Genomic DNA, 27,892 nt, shown 5'->3' with positions numbered 1-27,892 from the left:
CATCCTCGCTTATGAATATTCCGTTTGGGTTATTTTGTGGGAAAAAACGAAAATAAAGGCGTCCGGAAATAGTTTCCGTCATAGGACGGACTTTTAAGACAAACAGGACTGTTTGAAATTAGGGAGCTAACATTTGAATTTTATGGGGGGGGGGGGGGGGGGGATATAGATTGAAATTTGAAACAAATATATAGAACAGGAGTAAAAAAAGGCATGATGAGCAACTTGGCAAAACATAAAAGGCAGGATGACAATTTATGTAAAAAAAGTCAAGCTAAAATGATGGTAGCTCCTTTACACAGAATTTATATAACTATTATTGACTTATTCTGTGTAATTTTAAACATTTCTACACGGAAGTCTCGCAATATTCCAAAAGATAGAATTATAAGGATTAAACGGTCTGTTGTTGTTTATTTTTTAATTGGACTGTCCGCCACAAACTGAATAAAAAACAATGTTTAATCCTGTATATAATATATGGATATAGGAAGATGTGGTATGAGTGCCAATGAGACAACTCTCCATCCAAGTAACAATTTATAAAAGTAAACCATTATAGGTCAAGGTACGGCCTTCAACACGGAGCATTGGCTCACACCGAACAGCAAGCTATAAAGGGCCCCAAAAATTACTAGTGTAATACCATTATATGACCTTTTTTATACACCCATTACGCATATAGAAATGTGTGTTTTCAGTTAACGGACCAACTCTATCTTAGGCAAACCAACTTAAATTTAAATTCCCGCGATTTCGCGGGTGTGTTCTAGTTTGTTTTAAACAGCTAAAAATCCGTTCTTCAATAAATTGCTGTTTTCTACCTTTGATCATAGATGACAATCGTTCAAAAGTAACCTGGACCTACTGTTCAGTCCTTATATATCGACCTATACTATTATCCCTCGATGCTGCATGCTTTGCGAAGGAGCGCAAAATCTTTAGGCTTTATATATGAACTTTTTTTATACTACTTACTTATTTCAGGAAAAGTTGGGATTGAAATTTTAGAACTCCGCCTAGTCACTGACACAGGAACCGGCTATTTCAATCGGTGATAAAGCAAACTTTAAATTCTGTCTTGCTTGCAGACATGCTTTTTTGAAAAGGGAAGTCACTAAGGAAATTCTTGATTTCATAACTTGAAAGTAGAGTACATGTACGGCAAAAATATGAATGGCAATTTTCTTAATGAGTGAATACTGGTTTGACCCACCTGCTCCACAGTAACGTAATTATCCGGTCTAAGATAATACATGTAATGAGGAGATGACAATTTATTTTTAAACTGGACTCGTAGGCTTAACATGGATATAAACATATAACTTCCCTAATCTGACAGATAACCCCTTGCTTAGACAGGGTGTTTATACAGCTGGATGTATATATGCAGTCTCGTTGGACAAAAAAGGTGAATTTTGCCCATATAACCAACATACATTGTACATTAATTTACCCGTGTCAGACAATATATCTCGCCCTTCCTACTTTGCAGAACCTTCACATGGTACTATCATCCATATGTTCTCATTTACATTATGCATGAAATATTTGACAGATGACATTCAGCAAGCACCTATTCAACTTTTATTTTGATAAGTTTATAGAAAAGAATGTCATTTCTGGGACTCTATCATAGCTGTCTGACTATGCGGTATGGGTTTTGGTAATTGTTGAAGGCCGAACGGGGGACCAATAGTTGTTAACTGATTTGTCATTTGGTCTCTGGTGGAAAGATTTCTATATAATTGGCAACCATACCACATCTTCCTATTTTTTATATTTCACACATCTCTCCGACCATTGTAAATGAACATTTACTTTGATAAAGTTTGCCAAAGTCAAACAATCAATTTTATGATTAAAAGTTTTATTTTAGCGTCACCTTAGACCTTGGATATTGCAGTTGTAATCTCTGTAAGACCAACTAAATGTACAAAATTTGAAAATGGTGAGTAGACATATTTGATGGGGTTACAACGATATTGATTTCAACCATAATAGCTGTGTTTATGAAAACAATTTCACAATACCAAAAATGGAAATAAGCTTTCTTACAAAACATAATGCTAACAAGCAAACGGTCTTATATAGTATCCTAATTTAGAAGTCACGGAACATGAAAAATGATACCAAGGACAGCAGACATACATGTATCATGGAGACGGGTTGTTGTTTTGTTTTTGAATATTCCATATTTCTCCAGCAATTTTTAATGGATGTAAAGGGTGACAAAATTGCAATTCTAGTAATGTTAAAGTCAATTGTTGATGTCATTCAGTTGATCAATCAGACATAATTCAAACGAGATGAAATGATGAATGATAAAAGAACAGTGTTCCAATGTCCCCCGTGTTGCACATATTTTATATTTCCAAGTGGCATAACTCTTTCAAAAAGGGTCGATTGTCCACAATTATAGAACTTGTCCGAGATACTATTGATATTAACCTATAGTATAAGTTTTATAAAAATCTTACAATAATTGTACCTGTGAGAGCACTAACGAGGCCATTTTCCATAAATTTAATATTTCCAAGGGGCATAACTCTTTTTACAAATGTAAAAAACGGGTCGGCCACCTTTTTAGAACTTGTCCGAGATATGGCTGATATTAACCGAGAGTATAAGTTTTATAAAAAAACATGTAATTTTTGGATTAAGGCGACATTAAACCAACGTCACAAATAAACAAGAGATGAAGACGCCGACATAGTGTTTTCAACAGTACAGTAGATTGTGCATATACCGTGTATGACGAACTCTTTTTAATAGTCACGTTACAAAACATAACCAGAAACGAGGTTCCTCAACTTACAAAACTATCAAGAAATAACTCCTCCAAGCAATAAACATATTGATTGATGTGCTCTCTGTTTTTTGAATGTGTATGTTGTTTTTGTTTTACCTTATAACTAGACTGTCTGTAAAATTGTTCTTAAATTGATTTTAATTATGGACTGTATTGTTGATATTACTCCGCGTCGTTGTTCTTCAATGTCTTCAATGTACTTACTGGCGTAGCTTTGTTGTCATCTGGCAAAAAAGTCCAAATGATGCAAATAAACTTCTTTAGGGAGCTACCATTTGATTTTTATGGGAGGGGGGGGGGGGGGGGAGGGGGGGGGGGGGGGCTAGGATGAAAATTTTTGTCTTGTATGTTTTTTTAGTTGTAATCTCTGTCCTGCCTTTATATTTTCCACTCTATTCGGTCCTGCTTTTTTGTTAGTTTATCCTTACTTTTTATACATAAATTGTCATCCTAGCTCCGGGTCCGTTCGCCCAAAAACAAGTTCACTCCCATTCACGTTCGCCCCTTTCACTTTCCCCCCTTTCACTTTCGCACCCTACACGGTCGCACCCAAAGTGTTGTACTACATCTATCAGTTACGATACAGGACATTCATTTCCGCACAAAAAGAAGCTTCAAGTTACACTATGAGGGTAAAGAAGAACATAAGTTAAATATATTTGATTTAATTTTTATTCATGCTGATTATATCTTACATTTCAACATTTTTTCAAAACAAACATCATTAACATATAAACAGTAATAAAATTTAAGTTCAGGAAAATATTAAGATTTTGGTATATATGTTGTGTACAAGTTATCATTTTGTACAAATTATAATTTGTACAAAACAATTGTACAAATTATAATTTGTATTTTGACTTTGTACAAATTATAATTTGCACAAAACAATTGTACAAATTATAATTTGTATTTTGACCTTGTACAAATTGTAATTTGTACAAAAAGTGCTTGTACAAATTACAATTTGTACAAAATTTGACTAAAATTCACCTATAACTTGTACAATAATTTATAGTATGGTTTTTGTTGATACACACCATAGAATTTCTATTCAATGACCACACCATAAACCTTACTTACAAAATACAAAAAATAGTTCTGTATCATTTATTTGAGCATTCGAGTGAATTATGGCATCGGGAATTGCACAACATCTTTTGCTTTTTACATTTACATTTAGAAGTGCTGCACATCCCTTTGCATTTACATTACAGGAACGCCTGACCACCAGTTTTTGGAAGCTTTTTAAATGCTTCACGTACTGTAGCGAAAGTTGAATCTCAGAAACCATTGCTGCGAATAAAGATGTGTCTTTAACAGCTTCAATTTGAATTTCTCAACAAATATCCTGTTCAAATTTCTACAGCTGTTCCTATGCGGTACCCAAATTCTTGAGATTCAATAATTACGCCTAAGATATTTCGAGGATCAGTTTGGGCAAGATCCCACTGAGGAATTGGTATAATGACATTATCCCCTACAGCAAGTTCTGATAATTTCGGTTTCGTTTTCTTGGTTAGATATTCGGCTTGGGTCTGTTGGATAGACACCGCACGCTTCCTTGCACGTATGATTGGTGTTTCAAAGTCAGTGTCATCCTGATAGTCACTGGGGCCAATTTCTATTATACTATCAGAATTGTCACTTGGGCCAATTTCTATTATACTATCAGAATTGTCACTAGGGCCAATTTCTATTATACTATCAGAATTGTCACTGGGGCCAATTTCTATTATACTATCAGAACTGTCACTGGGGCCAATTTCCATTATACTATCAGAATTGTCACTTGGGCCAATTTCTATTATACTATCAGAATTGTCACTAGGGCCAATTTCTATTATACTATCAGAATTGTCACTAGGGCCAATTTCTATTATACTATCAGAATTGTCACTAGGGCCAATTTCTATTATACTATCAGAATTGTCACTAGGGCCAATTTCTATTATACTATCAGAATTGTCACTAGGGCCAATTTCTATTATACTATCAGAACTGTCACTGGGGCCAATTTCCATTATACTATCAGAACTGTCACTGGGGCCAATTTCATTATACTATCAGAATTGTCACTAGGGCCAATTTCCATTATACTATCCGAATTGTCACTGGGGCCAATTTCTATTATACTATCAGAATTGTCACTTGGGCCAACTTCTATTGTACTATCAGAATTAACTGGCATGCATGTATCAATTATATTTCCTGTCTCCATCTGGGTATTTTTGAATTTTGTAAATAAGGTTTATTGTGTGGTCATTGAATAAAAAACCTATAGTGTGTATCAATGCTTTTTTATAGCAAAATCCATACAATAAATTATTGTACAAGTTATAAGTGGATTTTAGTCAAATTTTGTACAAATTGGAATTTGTACAAGCAATTTTTGTACAAATTACATTTTGTACAAAGTCAAAATACAAATTATAATTTGTACAATTTTTTTGTACAAATTATAATTTGTACAAAATGATAACTTGTACACAACATATACATATAAAAAAAATTTGAACTGAAATAAATTCAACTTGAATTTGAATAAAAATTGTGAATATTAAGTGATTTCAAACATTGTTATTGACAAGAAATACATTTATCATATATTAATCTAGTTTATCATATATTTAGTACAAAATACAGCAACTTTGTATATCTAATAAAGGTTCTTTTTTCCAGTCTGTATCACCTACCCTGTATCGCATACCCCGTATCGCATACCACGTATCGCATACCCCGTATCGCATAGCTGAACCCGTATCGCATACCTGGCGTGACGTCATAAATCGAATGACGTCAGCGTTTGACCTATGTCGTCCGGTTGCTGTATTTCCTGGCATAGGAAAAAAGCAAGTTCCCACTCAAACAAAGTCCTATCATTTCAACTAAAATCGATATCTTAAAAAAAAATATTATCCAGTAACTTTATGAGCGATTTTTATGAAATATATACAGTAAGATGTAGAAATGTCTGAAGTTTTATTGTTTTTTTGGCCATAATTTTTGTGAGGTTTGTTTTCATTATCTGATGAATTAAACACATATGCAAAGTTTTACGATTTTAATTTGGTTAGGATGCCTAGCAAACTTTTCAAGAAATATTTTTTTTGTGTTCACCTCGTCATAAAATTTAAGTGATCATGAATAATATCATGGCCAAATAAACAATCAAACTTTAAACATTTCTACATCTTATGGTATTTATTTGATATAAATCAGTCATTTTGTTACTTGGTAATTTTTTTTTTGAAAAATATTGAATTTAGTTGAAATGATAGGACATTTTTTAGTGGCAACTTACGTATGTCCAATGACTGAACATATAGGAATCCCCCAGTTTGTCTGTTAATAATATTTTAATAGATGATACTTGGAGGGAATAGCTGACAGCATCGTTAGTGAATGCTTTTAAATACATGGTCTTAAAAGAATATTGAAAATGTAATAAGGTTAAATGTGACATTACGATGTGGATATTAAGCAAATAAGGAAGTATATAAAAAAACAACAATTAAGCTAAAAGAAAAATACATGAAAATCATAATGTTCTTTTCTTGCTTATATTTTGGACGATTTAAAAAAAAACGGATATCCCATGATTCTAATTCTATTAAAATATATGATAAACAGAATAATACATGGCAAAATCCGTATCGACCAATATCAGCCCTCGGGACCTTCGGCCCTCGGGACTGATATTGGTTTCTCGTGATGATACAGCATGCGCTACGGATTTTGCCATGTATTATTCTATATAGTAAATACAGTAGTTTTGAATATATGATAAATAGCCTGCTGTTTAATCCGTATCGCTCAACTTTGATGCAGACCTTTTACCACACCCCTTTATCGCATGTTTACCCTTTATCACACCCCCTTATCGCATGCCTACCCTGTAACACACCCCTTTATCGCATGCCTTCCATTTATCACAACCCTAATCGGAAATATGAAAATAGCACAGAAGTTAGAGAATTATTTTTCTTCAGTGGGTCAAAAATGGAACGGTCATTACGGCATTTTTTGAATGACGTCATTGTTTGGCAAGACGTCAAGCTTTCATATTTTCTGGCACACGAAATGAAATCATAAAAACTACGGGCAGCAAGAGGGTTAAACTTTAAAATTTTGATATTTCAAAAGTGCACATTTTACTCACCAGTCTCAAAGTATTCTTTTGCTTATTACAGTATACTTGTTATTAAATCGTTGGTTTATTGTTACTATTTTTTTATTAATACTAGTAGGTATTATTCAGAATGTGTTTATATATAGTACACACATTACCTTTAATTAGTAAGACAAAAAATACTCAATGAAATCAAAACACAAATAAAAAAATAAAAATACAATAATCAAAATATTTCTATGAACTACAGGACGCAAATTGTAAGTTAACCCAGGTTCTTCGGATGAATAATTACGTAGTTCCTATATATGATAAAGTTGTTAAAACAAGGCTAAAATAAATCTGAAGGTAACCTAGGTGCTTTGGATCAGTAAGCAGTTCCTATATACTTTCCTATTAAAATGTATGATAAAGCGTATAAAACATGGCATAATTTGTATCAAATGACGTGAATTATGTTTTCAAATACTTTTTTGTTTGTATTTCAATCTTTAAATAATTTGGCAACGAGCATAATTGAAGTGACAATAACTGATGAAACGCGTAAATGATGCATTAACATTAGTACATATATGTTATTACCATTGTCAATAAACAAACCAATCGAATTGTTGCTTCAAATTAAAAAAAAAATATTACCAAAAAAATAATCATCAGCCACATATCATGAATTTCAAATAACCAATAACACAAAAACAACATTTGGCAGAGCAATATGAATTATGGATTATCAACATATAATACAGGTACATTGCAAACATGAAAAAATGCATACAACATGCAATCATTAATGATATTCACAACATAACTATAAAACAACTAATATGTGTGTCAACAATAATAATTTGAATATATTAAGCCTCGAAGTGACATAGAAAAATTCGAAGACGATGAAATCTATGTGTATACTGGTCTTATATCATACATTGTTTTCAAACACGTGTTTCTTTAACCCGAACATGCGCGGTTTTATTTTCATGTATCTAAATATAACAGTCACTTGTTGAAGATCGTTGAAGGATTGATCGCGATCGATCTAAGCGTTTGTTTACGATTCGATTATAAAAGATTTTTTTTAAACAACCTTTAATGGTGGACTTTTTAAGTCCGATTTAAAGATCGACCTTTCATATTTACATAAAGATTAATATCGATCTTTTAAAGATCGAAAAAGATCGATCTTAAGAAAGGTCTTTGTTACTAATTTAAACGGGGTATTAGGGATACACTAAAGCTGTCACAAACAACAAATGACATCCGCGAGTTCGTTAATAATATTCTTAACACAGAAATCCGTTTTATATGATTAAAAAATATTACCTCCCTGGTAATGGTAGTAAGATACATATTTAGTCTGTATTTAGACTGTGTAACTTGTGATCAGGCAAGTTATAATTATAACTGTTACAGTAGATCTATGAGAAAAGCTGCCAAAATTGAAAAAAAAATCATCTTGGCTGTTGATTAAATGTTTTAAGAAAAAAAGCTGTAATTGAAAATCAACACTATAGCTACCATATGCTCAGATGTTGATAAGAAGATTTTTTAGAAACATTCGTTTCATGCAGTAGAATAAGTGAAATTGGGGGATAGCATTTCATTAGATTTACAGTAGTTTAATTACTAAAGATAATCGATTGATTGATTTTTGGTTTGCTTAAAGTCCAAGAAAAATATTTCATGCATGTCCTTGACTTGAAAGATGATAAAAGATATTAAGATACTAAAAGAGTTTAAGGTACATATGTATTACATTTTTTCTCTGATATTGTGTAAAATGAGAATAAATATGTATTAAGTTTACAAAATAACAGTCGGATTACTCCCCTTTATGTAAAATTTATACACATATGTCAAATAATTTAGTTCAAAGTTAGACACTTACTGCTGTATATAACACTGTCAACACATACCTTAAGTTTACATTTTTAAAGAATTTGTTCTAATACATATACCAACAGAGTTTTATTTCGCTCTTATATCAAGTAAACAAGGTATAATAGAAGGAATGGAACAGTCTGCTTGTTTACTTTTTCAAATATATGTGTTCAATCATTCCTTCTTCTTCCGTTGAGACCAGATCAAAATTGAAATCATCTTGAAAAGAATTTTCGTTTATCCATTTACTCCATCATAATCAAAAATTTCTCTGTCCATTTCCTATTTAATGATATTGTTTTTCTATAAACGACGATCGTAATCATCATAATCATCATCATTCGTTCCTTCTGAAAAAATATAGGCAGTGGTTTTCATTGGTTAAAACTCAAAAGTTCTCTGAAATAGTTTGGCAATTAAAATTTGTCGATCGTAAAATGTTCTGTTGTTTTGATTTAAAACAACAGTTAAAGAATTTATTCTATTTAACAAAAGTAACATTATTAACCAAGGAAATTTTTGTACCGTCTTTTTTAAGATGTTTCGATGTTTCAATTCTTATTTCCATGTATACACAAATTACTCTATGGCAGAAACAAGTCGATAACACAATTCTAAAAAAACACTACCACAATAACCAAAGACTGAGTCCACTGAAAACCGGCAGTAATTTAAGGCGCATCGAAAGGGAAAGCAGATATTGTGCCACATGTGGTACTTTTCCTGTTAAAACGAGACTGTAATAATAGCTTTATGAAGTATGTTTCTTTTTAGAAATAAAAAATTCGTTCAAACGCAACTGTAGACCAAATAATGCGTTCGGCAGACAAAATTATAAATCTGGATTGGTGTTATAGCATACTTACCAATATCAGAATCAGTACTTGAGTCAAAATTTACGTCCTCGACATATGTAGAATATTCAGAATCATCATTCAAATTCGCATGATCGTATTCGTCGTCATCAGAACAATCCAAATCAAAATTTAAATCAAAATAATTTAAAAACCTGTTACTCAATTTTCTAGAACCACGTTTTGATTCTTCGTGGTGGCAATCTGATTCAAAATGTAGAATATCAAAAAATCTATCTTTATAAAAATGTTCTAAATGTTCCCATGTTTTTATGACACCTACAGAATTGAGTTCCGTGTTTAGCTTTTTGTTGAATTTTAAAATAAATTCGTCTGATCCGTACTTTTGGATGTACCATTTTATAGAAAATACATCGGGTTTTTGATGTAACTCTTCAAACAAATATTCAACAACCTGTGTATCATCAACACAAACAGAAAATTCGTCACTACTGTTAGAGTACGAGAGAGGCCTAACAACTTCTTTGAATAATTGCCATTCACACGTTTTCGTATTTTCTAATATCCATGCACGAAATTTATCGTTGAAACATATGATAAAATTTTCTGCACTTCCATAATTCTCAATAGATTGTCTGACAGTTCCTATTTCAAATTCAGACTTCGATAATCCATATATTAGTCTCTGTATTATCCAACTATCAGTTCTTGGAACTGCTATATCAGCAGTATCAAAAGTTGGACGAATCATTTTAAATAACCGGTCCCACTTAAATTTGTTAACGTCTTCTTCTGATTGTAACCATATTGTCAAGTGAATATTAAAACCATCGACAAATTGTTTACTCCCAAATCTCTTAATGTAATCTATTACATGTAACACGTGTATAGCATCAGGACTCACCAATTCACTTATAAGTCTCTGTGTCAACCAGTTGTCATTTGTGAATGCTCCTATTTCACCGTTTCCAATTCTGAATGATGTAGGACGAACAAATTTTGCCAAAGTGGGCCAGTAACAATTTTTGATATTTTCCTCTGATTGTAACCATTCAGTGAATCTCTTATTAAAATTATCAATAAATTCGTCACTTCCAAAGTTTTTAATATAATGTTTTACATTCATTAGCGACACACTTTCCAAATCTTTAATAAGGCGCTGAATCAACCAGCTATCATTAACAAGTGCGATTATTTGCCCACATGTAATTCTGAAAGCTGTTGGACGACACAAATCACATAACACTTTCCAACTACAATTAATTACATTTTCCTGTGACTGTAACCATTCCGTAAGATCCTTATTGAAATCTCTAATGAAATCATCATTTCCAAATTTCTTAATGTAAATCCGTACATCCGAAATTTTACAAACCTCAGATGTCACCAAAACATTCAAAAGTCTTTCTATCAACCAGTTGTCATTTGTGGTTGCACCAATTTCTCCATTTTCAATTCTGAATGATGATGGGCGAACCATTTCAATTATCACGATCCACTTACAATTTATAACATTTTCATGGAACTGTAACCATTCCGTGAATTTCTTATTGACATCTCTGATGAAATCGTCATTTCCAAACTTCTTCATGTAACTTTGTTCTTGCCAAATTTGAGGAGCATCATGTTTCGCTAATTGATTTACAATCCTTTCTGTCTACCAGTTGTCATTTGTGCTTGCACCAATTTCTCCATTCTTAATTCTAAAATAGGATGGGCGAACAAATTCATATAACACGTTCAACTTACAATTCATTACATTTTCATGTGACTGTAACCATTCCATGAGTTTGTTATTGAAATTTCTGATAAAATCGTCACTTTTGAACATCCTGATATGATACTCCACATTAAAATCCATATAAACAGGAGATTGTATCGTGTAATCTAAAAGTCTCTGTGACAACCAGTTGTCATTTATATGTGACCGTACTTCACCAGTTTTTATTTTGGAAGATGTTGGACAAAAAAGTTCACATAGAACATCCAACTTACAATGTTTTACATTTTCGTCTGATTGTATCCAATCAGCAAGATTTTTGTTAATATCTTTAATGAAATCGTCATTTCCAAACTTCTTAATGTAAATCCGTACATCCGAAATTTTAGAAACCTCAGATGTCACCAAAACATTTAAAAGCCTTTCTGTCAGCCAGTTACTCCATTCTTAATTGTAAAAGAGGATGGGCGAACAAATTCATACAACATGTCCAAATTACAATGCATTACATTTTCATGTGACTGTAACCATTCCATGACATGCTTATTAAACTTTGAAACGAATGTATCGCTACCAAACTTCTTAAGGTAACTTTGTACATCAGAAACTTTTTTAACACCTTGTCTCTGCACTTCATTAAAAAGTTTCTGTATCAACCATTTGTCAGTTGTATGTGCCCTTATTTCACCACTTCCAATTTTGAACGATGTCGGTCGAACAAATTCATATAGCACGTTTAACTCACAATTTACGACATTTTCTTTTGCTTGTAGCCATTCGGTGAGTTTTTTGTTGAAATCTTTAACGAAGATGTCGCTACCGAACTTCTTAACATAAGTTTTCACATAAAAAAATTTATGAGACCTAGTTCTCACCAGTTCGCGTATAAGATTCTGTGTCAAAAAATCATCGTTTGTATATGCCCCTATTTTACCACTTTCAATTGTAAACGATGTTGGACGAACTAATTCAAATAATATTTTCAGACTACATTTTTAAAAATTTTCTTCCAATTTCAACCATTGTGAAAATGTATCATTGAAACTCTTGATAAATTTTTCACATGCATATTTCTTAATATACCAACGTACATGTAATGTTCTACCATGCGTGACCTTAATTAATTCATTTATAACTCTTTGTATAATCCATGTGTCTTTTGCAGATGCTCCTATATGACCGTTTTCTATTTTGAATTTTGTTGGACGAACAAATTCGTTTAACACTTTCCATGTACAGTTTTCACCATCTTTGATTGATTGCAACCATTGTGTAAGTTTTGCATTGAATTTTGCGATAAACTCCTTGCGCATCCATAGAATTGTATGTAAAATTTTACAAATTTTACTTGACAGTCTGCTTTCGGTAATTCTTTTATGAGTCTCGCTATTAACCAGTTTTCATTTGCACGTGCACAAGGTCTATTATTTTCATTCTTGTAATGGGCTGGTCTTATAAATTTCTTTAGTTTTGAAAGCTCACAATTGATGACGTTTGCCTCAAAAGAACACCATTCTGTGAGCTTTTGATTCAATAATTTAAATGTATGTTCCGATTTCTCTATAACAATTGAACTTAGTAAGATAGCACCTTTACAAACAAGACATATGTCGAAAAGTCTTTGAGCAAGAATTGTGCATTTTGACATTGGTACAATTAAATATGTTCCATAACCTTCTTCTACATAATTCCATGTTCTTACATAGTCTAATAATATATCAAGCGAACAATATTTTATGATATCTTCCAATGTTGATTCATGCCAGTATGAAAACAACACCGCATCACGCACCGTGCTATGAAGAAACACGTACTTTTTTCTGTCCGAATCTTTTGTTATATAGTTTTCTGAAATTTGGTTACAAATATCATGTAAATCATTTGTTGATATTCTTATCTCTTTACTGTAGAGTAACCGGTATAAAACTTCAATCATGGAACAATTTAAGTTTAAAAGATTATTTAAGGATTCGTGGTTTTCACGACATATTATGCCCTTTTTCATACCAATTGATATCTTGCAAACAGTATCTAACATCAAACTTGCAAGAACACAGTACTTTAAAGCATCATCAACTTCCTTATTGCCTGTTCGTTTCAATTGTCTTAATTCACGTTTTAATTCGTCTGTTGGGGATGCAAAGAATTCGTATCCCATTGCAAAGAAGTTATCAAAGGAGCAAAATAAACGACAAGTCTCTGGAAATCCTAAATATGGGTCAGTGCCAATAATTTTTTCAAATTCGATGTCATCAAGAATTTTAGTGCTTAGTGGTCTCATATCGTGCTTTTTACAAATATTTATTTTATGCTGTATTGCATGTGATATCAAAATATTTTCTTTTTCTGTTGTGGACAAATTGGAATCACCGTTAAGATTAATTATAACGCCTTCTGAAAACAGTTTATGACATTTAATCATTTCATCAGCAGCATCCTTAATTTTATGAGTTCTTGTTGTAATAATGAACTTTGACATACCGCGATGAACATGAGGTGTCAAAACATCTAAAATATCTGCACATATTTTGGAACAATATTTGACATTAAATTGCCCTAAAAAGTCTTCGAAAATAATCAATTGTTTGAATAGGCGTTTATAGTATCTTTTGAAATCTTTTGCTAAGTTGTGTTCTAGTTTCATAACTATGATACCCTTGGCATGAAATGAAGATGCTATCGCTAAAGCTGTCGAGGATTTCCCAATTCCAGCTTTACCAATAAGAATAAGAAGATTTTTCGTTCGGAGTATATCGGTGCCAGCAGTTACTGCTGAGGTTTTAACATATGTTTCATCCTCGTCATGTTCTTCTATCTCCATTCTAGTATTTTCTGGAAAAAAACAACAGCAATATAATGCAAAAAAGTTTCGTTTTAGATACAATTTCAACAAGTTGTTCGTCATTTTTATGTGGTGACACATTATATGAAACAAAGGTACTGCACTAAGAATATTGCACAAATCAACATTTTGTTCCGCAGTAAATGTGCTGTGCAGAGAGAAAAGAAACTAATGAAAATTAACAAATTTATATATGTATTAGCAAATGACATTTCGATTTGATATTTGCATGCATAATTTTACCTTTTTTATTTGCAAATATTTGCATAACCTGTTATTGCAATACGTGTGTTGTTGTTTGGAAGGTATTAATTTGAAAACAAAGGAAACAGAAAGTTTTGCCACATACGTTTTTTGTCATAACGATAAGGATGACAGATATTGGCTAACCCTTTCAAGAATCCGGGGGTTGTGGATGCTTTATCCTCTTTGCATGACAAATATGTCGTTGTTCCATATTGTATTCATATGAAAAGCCATTATCTGCAATGTCTCACAACAGAGCTTGGAATAAACAGAACAACTGGTAAATCTACATATTTTTATATCATTTACAAAGGATGAAATTTTACAAAATCACAAATCTGTTCTTCTTTCTTTTGGTATCTACATCAAAGAAAACGAAGAAAATTTCCCGTCATTATACTGTATACCAAAACTTTACAAAACTCCATATAAAGAACGATACATAGCAGGATCATCAAAATGTTCGACTAAACATCTTTCTAAAGTACTGACCACTATTCTTTCTACAGTAAAAGATGGCCTTCAAAAATATTGTGATGAGATATATTGTATCAGTGGTGTTAACCAGATGTAGATTATCAAAATTTCTAAAGATATACTGCTTAATCTTAGATCACAATCTCTGCAATTTTGCAGCAACATAAAGACTTTTGATTTTTCTACGCTTTACACTACTATTCCCCATGCTTAGTTGAAAGATCGACTTCACCATCTCATTGAACAGAGCTTTTTCTATAAAAAAAGGAATCGTAGATACAAATTTCTTGTTTTTGGTTATAATAATTCTTATTTTGTGAAGAACCACACTGAAACTACAAGAAAATATACTGAAGATGATATTTTAAAAATGCTGGACTTTTTGATCGATTGTATATATGTTGAGTTTAGAGGATTGATATTTCAACAGACAGTCGGTATTCAAATGGGAACTAAGTGTGCACCCCTACTTGTCGATTTGTTTTTGTACTCGTATCAAGCAGAATTCATTCAGAACCTTCTAAAAGACAAATAGAAAAAGCACCTGGCGAAATCTTTAATACGTCGATACGTTATGCTCGTTAATGTTCACACTATACGGACTTCATATACAGGAGAGTGCTCCTTACGCAGAAACTGCTTCAACAAAGTTATGAGGAGGATAGATTAAAAATGACACGCCGTAAATTTTATGGACACTATCACGAATTGGTTGATCCATACGATGTGTCTTTGTCTAAACTAACTAAGGACATTTTTACCACGTCTTAGATTGTGGTTTGCCATTTACGTTGGCTGGTCTTTTAAGTACCAAACGTGACCTATTCCCGAATGTGACTGTTTTGCTGAGTGTGAATTCCCATTGCTATAAGACGTGTTACGATATTTGCTATCCAACAATCATGTGTGTAGTTATGCAAATGTTATGTTGTTGTATCTGTCATACTGATCGGATATTGTTAAATGTCTTGTCGTTTGTAGTTGTAACTCTAATTATTTTGTTTTTGATTCGTATGTAAAAGTAAATATAATTAATCACCCAGTTCATTTATAAGATTTTAGTTTGGGGCAACTAAACGTACACGACTAAGTTGTTTTACAGTTTGATTTAGAAGAAATAGCTACATAGCTAGATAATACAATTAATTATCTAATTACTAACACAATTCTATATTAATAGTATTGTAATTGTTATCAAATACATCAAATACCATAATTTCAAACCTAATCTTGAACTATATCTAATTTTAAGAGATATATCTAATTTTTAGAAATTTACCTGTGACGTCACTTTTGTTGCGTGTGACAGACAATGCATGGTTCTGTTGTGCTGTTTTTATTTGCTGACCTAGGTTGTTTTACATGTACGTGTTCGTTTTTATTATGTGGTTAGTCACCATTTCTGTGTTGACGTGTATGTCAATTATATGGTAGTTTTTATACATTTTTATAAATTTACTGTTTGCAAATGTATGAATTATTTTAAATACTAAGGATTTTCGTATACCAGGCATAGATAACCTAAGCCGTATTTGGCACAACTTTTTGGAATTTTGGGTCATCAATGCTCTTCATCTTTGTTTGGCTTTCTTTACTATTTTGACCTGAGCGTCACTGATGAGTCTTATGTAGACGAAACACGCGTCTGGCGTATTAAATTGTAAGCTTGGTACCTTTGATAACTATTAGCATGTCTGAATGTTCAATTGTATTATTTATTTGTGTAATGCTCTGTCCTGAATGTTCTTCCATTTAATTGTACTGTAGTCCTGTCGTGTAATGTTGTCATTTTAGTGTTATATTTAAGATTGCCATAAAAGCGCGAGGTTTGGCTAGCCACAAAACCAGGTTCAACCCACCATATTTCTTAAAATGTCCTGTACCAAGTCAGGAAAATGGCAGTTGTTATCTTATAGTTCGTTTATGTGTGTGTTGCATTGTCTTTTGATTTTTTGTTGCACTTCAGTGTTTCTGTTGTTTCGTTGTTTTCATCTTATAGTTGATGTGTTTCCCTGAGTTTTAGTTTGTAACCCGGATTTGTTTTCTCTCAATAGAATATTAATATTGTTAACTACTTACCTATTATATTTCTTGCAGTATCTGCAAATAAACCAGATACACATGTATTAAGATTGTCATGACTTGCCCAATAAATATATTGTCATGACTTTTCCGATAGATATATTGTCATGACTTACTTTATATATACATGATATATATTGTCATGAATTGCCTGATAAATATAATTTTATGACTTTTCCGATAGATATATTGTCATGACTTGCCTGATATGTTCATTGTCATGACTTGCTTGATAAATACATTGTCATGACTTGTCTGATGGACAAAGTATTCAATTAAAAAAATCATTTATTCTCCCTGAAGATGTTTTATATCCAATTGTTTTCAAATCGTCTCTATCGTTAAATAACATCTCTGGTATGTCAGATAATGATGAACGTTCAAATTATCATAAACAAAATGTGTTTGAACCATCTTTAAACGTTGTTCGACATTACCCTTTCTTTGGTGTAGACACAGCTATTTACATAACAAGTATGTGTCACACAAAAAATAACAATGAAGAAAATGTCAAACCTGAATACTCTGACAGTGCTTTCCCCACAATGTCTTTTATTTTGGTTTCCAAAATTGTTATTTGGGACTGAATTTCCCGACGTTTTACATCTATAAGTGCTTCCACTGATTCTACCGTTTGTTGTGCTCTCTTCCGGATTTCCTAAAATAAATAAGTCTGGGAAATCAATTTAATCCGACAAAAATATCAGAAATGATCATTTGGTAAATGTTTTACTGTTATGAATAATATTAGTAATTGTAATCTTAAAATCATCATTTCACAAAACAAACTAAATAAAATCGAGAAAAGTTCACGAGAAAGATAATAAAACCCAAGAACGATGCAAGACACAGTAAAATGATGTGCACATCGTAATGGTACAATGAAACTGATAGATATATACATATATACTGAGTCACAAGAAACAAAAATCAGTCCTTGACATGAAATAAAATACGAAATAAATATCCTCTATCAATGCTTGTCAGATTCTGCAGACCTCTTAGGACACGTTTGCGTAGTGTAAAATGGTCTGGCTTGTTGTTATACTAATTTGACTTGCTAATGGGAGACTTAAATTGATTGGACTATGGTGTATTACATTTCATTACCATTTAATATTTCTATTGCTTTTTTTATTTGTTTAAAGATTTGCTTGACTGTTCTAGACAGAACTGCTGCTGTGACATTGTGGCAACTCCTTTTTGTATTCTGTATCGCCATAGACCAACGAAACCATTATGGATATTGATTAAAGCTTTTGACTATCGAGTACTTCCGTTCAATCTTATAAAAAGCACATTCTACATCTAAAAATATGACAAGTTTTCAACTGTCAATTTCTATTGCATGACCAAAGATGAAAAAGGGCTTATAACGCCCTTAATATTGTTTTTGTCTTAAATTCTGATCTATAAATGCCAAAGTTTTATCTTAATATATACCTGAAATCTACTATGTTACATTCGAACAATTTATTTAATACATAGACAGCATGTGCATTCGTATTTTTGTGCACATAAAGTCACTCAACATTTAAATTAATGTTTATAAATTGTAGTTCAGGTAAGCACAGAATTTCTAATTGACAGGTTATTTGTGACATTGCACAATAAATTCTTTTCTTCTTAGAGATCATTGTTTAAAATTAAAATGCCACAAAAGACAATGGGCACATGGATTAGCTTTGATGACAAGAAAAGGGTGTCCATATTCGAGTCTCATGCTTTTTATCCCATCATTAATATTTTCTCAAAACAGAATTACCAATAAGATAAACAAAATTAAACATTCATATTCATAATCTTTTTAATTATTGTTTTACCTCAATAACAATTTCATCTCCCTTAGTTTGTCGCAGTGCTAAACATTGAATTTCCAAACACATGGATTCTTCTAACGATTTTTCTCTCAGTTCTGAAATACTACGGATTCTTTCGAGGTCAGTGCTGGTAATTTGTGAAAGAGAAATTATTGAATTTTCAATTTCATTCCATAATTTTCTGAAGTATTCATCAGAGAGCTCTCCTTTAATAGCATGCGCAAAGACTGTATTTCTTGCTAGAACTAATTCAGTATGTTCCATCATGATGCAAAATTTTGATAAAAGGGTTATTCGTGTTCGAATGTCTAAACTTGAAGGGCGAATACCTGTTGCTGCAGTAACAGAGCATGGGTTTTTATCATCTACACAAGTTTTGCTATGATTACAGTGTGGGTTTGGTGTACTAAACATTATACCCCATTGATGTTTACTTATATCCTTTCCTGTTGCAACTGCAATTTTGTATTCCGGGTTCTCAATACACAGGCAGCAGGGTGTTTTTAGTAGCATTAAATGAAAAATATCGTGTTTGTTTGTGTTTAAAAAATCTTGAAATGATACTCCACCATTGAGACAGTTGTGCCAAAATTCCTGTTCGAAGTATGTTACAAGGAAGTATCTCAACAATGTAATGTCGATTTCAACTAATTTCAAGTTTGTTTTTATTGTACTACAGCAGTATTCACATTTACTGCTGTGTCTATGATTTGAATGTTTTTGACTATTTTTGTCAAAAAGTGTGTCCATCTGCCATACGCTAATGACAGACTTACATGGTCGCCGATAATTTTTTGGGCACTGACAACATATATTATTGTTAAACTGGTGATAAATCTCATGTTGGTGACTAGATACAAAATCCCTAAATGAAACCCTATAATTTTGTTTAATAAAATACTCTAATAAACATCGCATTGCATCAGCACCGTGGTCGATTATCAGTGTAGCTATGCGGTTAAAATTCTTTCTCATCGTCGACAAAGACATTCTGGTGGGTGGAGCTCTGGAAAACAAATAAAATTCAACATGGTACAACAATTAGTTTTATAAAAGTATTTTGTGAATCGTTATGCTTAATAATAATAAAATCGTGAAGTTCGGTTCAGATTAAACCAAGAAAACAAAGTAGGGAGCAGGTCTTATTAATTTCTAAAACTGTCAAAATAATCTGTCCTATACCTCTTCTGATCAGTTCTAAGAAATATCAACCTTTTAAATAGTTCTTCTGTCTTGGTTTAGAACGTTCGGATTTCTATGGTAGCCCTATTAAGAACCGATACAAGGTAAAACTGTCACATTTGTCGAATAAGATCAGATATAAGAAATTTACATGTAGACATTTTACAGATCAAGAGGATTAAACAGTAAAACTATTTGCCAATCATGGATGTATGTTTTATTGCAGTTATTTAACCTTGTTTGTAATTAATTTATGACCAAAATAGCATTTAAAAATTGTTTAGCAGTGTGGAAATATACTTCTATTTTTTCTTTGATTTTTATAGAAAATACCGGTACTACATCATCGTTAGAAAGACAATTATACATGTCAAGGAGCACTTTATTGAAAGTAAATATTTTGATTATATAATGTACATTGACATATTTTTACCTTTGGGGTATTTTTACATTCGTGTTCACCTCATTGTTTACAATCTTAAATACATAATTATATGAAAAGCAAAATCACAAAAATACTGAACTCCGAGGAAAATTCAAAAAGATTAGTCCCTAATCAAATGGCAAAATCAAAAGCTCAAACACATCAAACTAATGGATAACAACTGATTCCGTATCATCGTATTAATTTAAGTTCGCACTAGCATAATCAACAATTCAAATAAAATTAAATATTTGTAGTCAATTATTCAAAAACAAAAAAGTAAAAGATAAACAACTGTCAAATATTATCCATAAGAGTAAAAGCGTCATCCATAGATATTTCATTGGAAATAATATAATAGATATAATTCAAAACAAATGAATAAATAAATAAAATAGAATGATTCAAAGAACGAAAGAAAGAAAGAAAGGATGAAAATAAATACGCAAGTAAATAGATAATAAATAGATGAAAAAGGAAATAAATTAATTAAATCAAAATATAAATAAATAAATTAAATAAATCATTAACTATATAAATAGATCGAACTGTCATGATCTTTTTATGGTTAAATTGTCACAATCATTTCCTTGGTAGAACTGGCCAACGCTAGCTTTGTCACAGCTAGCCAAAAACTGTTCATAGGGTTGAGTCGTTTCTGTCGTAAACTGGTTCCAACTGTCCCAAGGACAAAGATAAATCAAAAAGTCGAAGAAGAAAAGACAATATTCTCTGTTTACTCATAGTAGCTGTTTTAGCTAACGAAAGAAATTGGCATACGCGAACCCAATGAAGATCATTCCAGAAATAATGTGACATACGAGAAATATATATCATAATGTATCTTCGTAAAATATATCTTTCTACTTTGTATGAAATGTAAACAAAATATCACACTTTTCGTGATATTCGTTTATAAGTCCTAGTATGAACACTAGATGTGCCATTGTTCATTATCAAAGTAAATGTGAATGGCACAAAAGTAATTTGATTCACCGTTCACAAATTCCGGTTGTCCTCGATGTTTTTTTCTCAAATGACTGAGAGAATATTGAACGTGGTTTAAGAGTAATAAAACCGAATAATACTAAATTGAGTAATAAAAATAAAGTTAGAAACGCAAATGCAGTGTATGGGAAGAGTAACCTTAGATGTGAACAAAACATGAACAGTTATAAATAGCATATGATAACTTTAAATCATTGTTTAGCTCGTCTAACTCAAAAGTTTAAGCTCTATACTCATTACTTCTTTAGCTGCTGTCGTCGTCCGTCGTTAGTTATCGTTTATAGAAAAATACTGATTTGAACCTACTAAACTATTCCAAACCAGAATTCCCCTAATAACAATTTAGTATGGAGTTTAAAGGGAAATCACACTATTTATACTACTAATAAAAATTCATTGAAATTTTGCATGTAGACAGATCATACTTATTACGATATTTTAGGCGAAAAACAATTTCGGGTCAACAATTACGTTTTCGAGATATGACGTCATAAAAACTTACAGAATCGCGTTATACCGAAATATAGAAATAGCGCTCTAAATTGCTAAAATAAGGCAAAATTATTGAAAAACGATGTTTAAGTGGAATAACAAAATCAGTCAAATGTAACGTGTACCTTATAAACATTTATTTGTCTCTGTTTCCTTATTTTTGAAGGCCTTTGAACATTTACCGCCATTTTTAATTGCTATTTATAATAGATTTTTCTTGAGATAAAAAAAAATCTACAAATGTTTTTCCCTTCAAACTGCTGCATAAGTTGCAGCTTCAGGGAAGATTTTAAAATCATAAATAAAAATGGGGGGTCACCGATGTTTTAAATCCGCTAAACCGGAAATAATCTTATAATTGAATTTTGGCGGGAACTATAACCTTTTCTGTTAACGTTATAGAACGATGTTGCTGGCATAACCGCATTTCTTGCAACGCTTGAGTTGAATTAAACCTTGCCATTACAAAAGTTTGAACATTTTTAAGGTATTTTGATTATTCATTGATATATTTATCAATCTATTGAATCGTTAAACATAGATACAGTAACAGTGTGTAATAAAGTAATTGTCAAAGTTGAAGTCATCTCATTTTTTTAATTGCATTTGTTGTATGGGGAAAACGAATGTTTGCCTCATGCCGTATTATAGAAATAGTTTTCGGCTTCCAGATAAAGAATCTTCTACCTCGGAAGACCGAGGGTATGCGGGCTGAAAAGTAACACGTTCCTTTTAGACTGCATAATTTCACTAGCTTGTCCATTTACACCGGGAAGATCAAACATGAAATGCCATGTTAAAAAATGCCACAAACTCAGCACGTTAAAAAAAAAACGTATTTTCGGAAGGAATTTTAAATTGTTTAACATTTTCGTAATTACAAAACGCTTCATAACTTATTGGAACTGTGGAAACCAATTTTGTCTGAGTTCTATCATCCCGCACCCATTTTTCATACATCGTTTCATGTTCATTGTACATAATATGTTCAATGTTCATCGCCTGGGTATTAAAGCTTATGTATTATTTATATGTTATTACCGTTCGATAAATCGCTCAACTTTGGTATGTTATGAGAAATACAATGCATCTGATAATTCAGTGTTAATACAGATTGACAATAAAATACACATCGCCATATTGATATCAGGAACATATAATATAATGTTCCCAGTTGATATGTAATTAAAACATCTTTTAATTTGTAATAAACGGATCGAGTTTTTGTATTGTTCTGCTACATATATCCCTGTTTCTGTGGACACGTTGATATATTTTATCTAACTCTAGTATTTTATCAGATGAAACATGATAGTGTGGATAACCTTTGAGGAAGAATAAGAATTTTTAATATGTTCCAGTTCCAGTTAAATTTTGAGTTAAAGTTCAAGTTTTATTTTGAGTTCTAATATTAATTCGAGTAAGAGTTCTAGTTAAAGCTCGAGTTCCACTTAGAAACTTCCGAGTTATATTGTGAGATAGAATAAAAATTCTGGTAAGAGTTAAAATTTTGAGATCCGATGAAATTAAGTGAAAGATTGCAGTTTCTATTTTCTGTTGGTGCACCTCTTTTTCTTTGAATGTATATACTTTTATCATATTTATGTTTCAGTATGGTATATATACTTTTGTTTGCCAATACTGAGTAATGGTAGGTAATTTGAAAATAACTGATTGATTGTGTGTGCCACTTTCAGCACTCTGCTATGTCATGTTGGCCATTTTTATTTATAGAACCAAGATATCAAGAGTAAATCAGCTACCTTTGTATTAAAAAAAATGGTTGTCCTTTTCAGTCATGATCGGAATCCGACAATCTCCCTATATCACTGTTTGTTGACAGGCAAGTGATCACATTGAGTGATCTGAACACGAACCATCATCTGAACTACTAGTTTTTGTTTTTGTTTTCGTTTTTTCTTTATTTTTGCAAAACTTTCAGTGGCAAATATAACATGAATATCAGCACAACACATTTTCTATATGAGTTGAATACTCTTTCACAAGACGGACCTAGATGTGATGGTTACAGTTTAGCACTCTAAAAGAAATGTTACTCTACATATATACATGTGTGTGTGTGTTAATATTTCTCTTGTTGGAGACTTGTAAAGCCAAATGTACAGTGTGGAATTTTTGTTGTTGTTGTAGGCAGTACGGTCATCAATAGGACCAAAATAACTAGGCATAGTGTTTGATATTCTCAGATTGCTATGACGTCTAGCGGCCTTATTTCTTAACTTGCTGGTCGCACAGGTCGCTAAAATTGACAGTTTGAAGGAATACTACAAAATATTAATTTTTTTGTGCCTAATTATGTAAAGCCTGTACAAACCATTAAAGAAAGATTGAGTATAATGTACTATATAATACGGTGCTAATATTTCTTTGATTTCGACAGCCATGTGTTCATGTGTTTGTGCTCCCCCCCCCCCAAATAAAAGAAAAAAAGAGAGATAGAGAGGCGTTAGATACCAAAGGAACATTTGGGCAGTGGACGACACTTGGATCATTTCTGTCGTCCCATGTGAAATAAATAAAAGTTCAAATAGCACTTCACACATAAACGTCCAGTGGCAAGTTTAATGCATATTCATGAAATTAATTTTTTTGATGAACTGTTTATACATGTAGTATAGAATACTATAGTTATGACGTTTCATGTGATATGAGAAAACTTACTGTCGAAACTCATTGTTCTCTTTTACATCCCTCTGTTGGACAGAAAACTACATATTCCGGAAGCTGTGCGCTTACATACTGTTACTCTTGGCATTTTTTTTTTTCAGAAAATATACGCTGAATCCCACATACCGCTTCGCGACGGTACGCTGCCAACAGTTTGGTTACACTAATGACCGGACGATTGCCCGGATTGTGACAGGATATTGACCGGATGAGATATAATAGTCAGAACTTTTTTGTTATTTGATAGATTATTTTAATATTTGAAGACCTTAGAGATACTAGACTATATTTTATAAAAATCTAACAAAAAAAGTAAGAAAAAAAATTTTTGAACAAAAAAAGTTGACCGGACGGATTTCACACTCACCATGCTCACTGATGTACGCATTACATATATTGAACTGATCGACAAAAAGTGTTAATATCTCTTTTGTTTTATAATATTTTTTCATACAACTAAGAAATCTGCGAGATTAATAGTTATCTTATATGAAATTTTAAACTTTATAGTAAAACAATATGTTTTTCTACAAAAAAAAAAAAAAAAAATTGACCGGACGGATTTCACATTCGCCGATTTACGAATGTGAAATTATATTGCGTTGATTATATTGAAATGATCGCCAAAAAATGTAACATCTCTTTTACAATATTTTTTTATTAAACCAAGAAATCTGTGAGATCAGTAAATATCTTATATGAAAATATAAACTTTATAGTAAAAGAAAATGTTTTTTCTACAAATAAAGTTGACCGGACGGAATTCACATTCGCCGATGTACGCGTTGATTATATTGAAATGATTGACAAAAAGTTTTAATATCTCTTTTGTTTTATTATATTTTTTCTTCACGAAACGAAGAAATCTGCGAGATCAATAAATATGTTATATGAAAATATAAACTTTACATTAAAAAAAAAGTTTTTCTACAAAAAAAAGTTGACCGCACGGATTTCACATTCGCCGATTTACGAATGTGAAATTATATTGCGTTGATTATATTGAAATGATCGCCAAAAATGTAACATCTCTTTTGTTTTACAATATTTTTTTATGAAAACAAGAAATCTGTGAGATCAGTAAATATTTTATATAAAAATATAAACTTTATAGTAAAAGACAATAAATGTTTTTTCTACAAATAAAGTTGAACGGACGGAATTTACATTCGCCGATGTACGCGTTGATTATATTGAAATGATCGACAAAAAGTGTTAATATCTCTTTTGTTTTAAAATATTTTTTCTTCACGAAACGAAGAAATCTGCGAGATCAATAAATATGTTATATAAAAATATAAACTTTACAGTAAAAAAAAGTTTTTCTACAAAAAAAAGTTGAGCGGACGGATTTCGCTTCGAATAATAAAGACCTGATCAACAAAAAATGTTGATATTTCTCGGTGAAATTGATAAACTTTTAAGATAAATAATTGTATAAATGGTATTGTATGAAAATACTAAGTCAATCTAAGGTAATTCATATCAAGACCATATCAAGACACTTTCGGCTATTTTTTGAGTAGCATTTTCATTTTTGCACTTAAATCACAACGTCGTTTACTTTCTCCTGCTTTAGTCAAACGTCCCTCGAGCGGGTCGCCATTTTAGAAATTAGCAACTTTTACGGCAGATTCGAAAACGGTGACGTCATAATATGGTCACAACACTATAGTGGCGCCGAGAGCAATGCGTATAAACAATAGTGTGATTTCCCTTTAACTGTGTCCGATGATACGCAACCATCCAAAATAGCAGACTGGGGTTAAAATAGAAATTAGGGGTATATTGTTTTGGAAAACAGCTATAGATATGTCAAATTTGACCAGCTAGAAAAGTTAATATATATGTAAACTACATGTATATACTGTCAATTTCCACCAAAGCAGTCCGAAGACTCTTTATTGGAGTGTTTGTCTTTTAATGACATGTTTACCATAAAAAAAAAGTATTATATTGAAACTATAACAGGGAAAATTTTAAAATACAAAATTGATCAAAATTTGTGAATTTGTAACACCATATATATAAGTCAATTGACTTATTCGGGTTTTTTTTAGGAAGTTTCCTTCAATGTTTGACTTTTACTTCAACAAAATCTATATTTTACAAAATAAGTTGTTCAAAGCTTCTCATAAATAAGATAACATGGGGAGATGTAAATTATATAAATACAAGAGCCTCAAATAAGAACTAGTATTAATAAAGAAATTACGGATAGACGAGACCTAAGGCACAAAAACAGACAACACATTAGGTACAAAAAAGACGGAACTTTCATGATTTTTATTCGTCACTTACTGATGACAGAAATTGCTTTTTAATTTGATAGTACGTACTGAATGCCACGCAATAGATGATTAACTGACAGGTCTGTTAGGATTGGCGTTATAGTCCAGCTCAACTACTGACTTAATTTTTTTTTTGTAATTTGTTCTTCGAAATGCAGTTAATTCGTTTAAGTACCCCTTTCAAAAAAATAAGAAAAGTGGTTCCCAATAAATATTGGTTGCCAGACCGAAAAAAGTGAACACCCGTTGGTTTATGAAAAGAGATAAAAATGTCCATAGGAACACAGGAAACTTAGGCAATAAATTTCAACAATTATCTTGCTGAAAAATTTTGCTGCTTACAGTTTCTGTTTATATTCTATTATTGTTTCCCGAAACATAACAAAGGGTTAAAATTGTATATTTAAAGGCAAAACTTCTTTAAGGAGTTAAGTGACAATATCGAAATGTTAGCATATCTATGCTGTTTACAGTTTTTCTTTATCAAATTTATTTTGCATGATAGGTAAATATCATTATTAAAGGGATATCACCCCTATCAGTAGATTGATGCATCCCTTATCATGGTAACGTAATATGACGTTTTGAAAATTCCATTGAATTTTACTATTGACATGTTCAACAATAGGTTTTGAAATTTTATAAGTACACGAAATAATGATGGTCAGTTTATGCATAACATACAGTCATTGTTAAGTTACCTTTCAGATCATTTTTTTCCCCGCTTTGATACGTTAAATAGATAAAATACCTTACACATTTTATTAAAGAATAACATTATGTGCTTCGACTTTAAAACGGATGCAATACACCGGAGTCTATTTTTTGTTATACATGTTATAGTAGAAGTCAACATTTCCCTAGCATACCTATGAAAGAAATGAAAACTTATACATTTAAACGGTGAAGGATGTTTCGAATGAAAACAAAGTCAAATTGTTCCTAATTTATCATTTTGTTGTCACAGTTTCGATAATTCTATA

At 31.7% G+C, this 27,892-nt stretch overlaps 2 protein-coding genes across 2 annotated transcripts; both read right to left on the bottom strand.

The window, feature by feature from the left end:
* Nucleotides 1–6,086: 6,086 nt before the first annotated feature.
* LOC127714795 (uncharacterized) lies at nucleotides 6,087–11,789 on the bottom strand. Its single transcript, XM_052220830.1, has 2 exons — nucleotides 9,689–11,789; nucleotides 6,087–9,172 (listed from the first exon to the last, which is right to left on the bottom strand). The coding sequence occupies exons 1-2, from the start codon at nucleotides 11,226–11,228 to the stop codon at nucleotides 9,126–9,128; spliced, it is 1,587 nt and encodes a 528-aa protein (XP_052076790.1). The 5' UTR covers nucleotides 11,229–11,789; the 3' UTR covers nucleotides 6,087–9,125.
* Nucleotides 11,790–11,795: 6 nt separating this feature from the next.
* Nucleotides 11,796–17,673, bottom strand: LOC127714794 (uncharacterized). The gene is made up of 3 exons (XM_052220829.1): nucleotides 17,521–17,673; nucleotides 17,002–17,022; nucleotides 11,796–14,189 (listed from the first exon to the last, which is right to left on the bottom strand). The coding sequence occupies exon 3, from the start codon at nucleotides 14,176–14,178 to the stop codon at nucleotides 12,577–12,579; it is 1,602 nt and encodes a 533-aa protein (XP_052076789.1). The 5' UTR covers nucleotides 14,179–14,189; nucleotides 17,002–17,022; nucleotides 17,521–17,673; the 3' UTR covers nucleotides 11,796–12,576.
* Between the last annotated feature and the right edge of the window lie 10,219 nt (nucleotides 17,674–27,892).

This window comes from Mytilus californianus, unplaced genomic scaffold, assembly GCF_021869535.1.
Source record: "Mytilus californianus isolate M0D057914Y unplaced genomic scaffold, xbMytCali1.0.p SCAF_9, whole genome shotgun sequence".
NCBI classification, from domain to species: Eukaryota; Metazoa; Mollusca; class Bivalvia; order Mytilida; family Mytilidae; genus Mytilus; species Mytilus californianus.
Note: the sequence above shows the minus strand (reverse complement) of the source record. Positions and strands in the feature narration are given on the sequence as shown.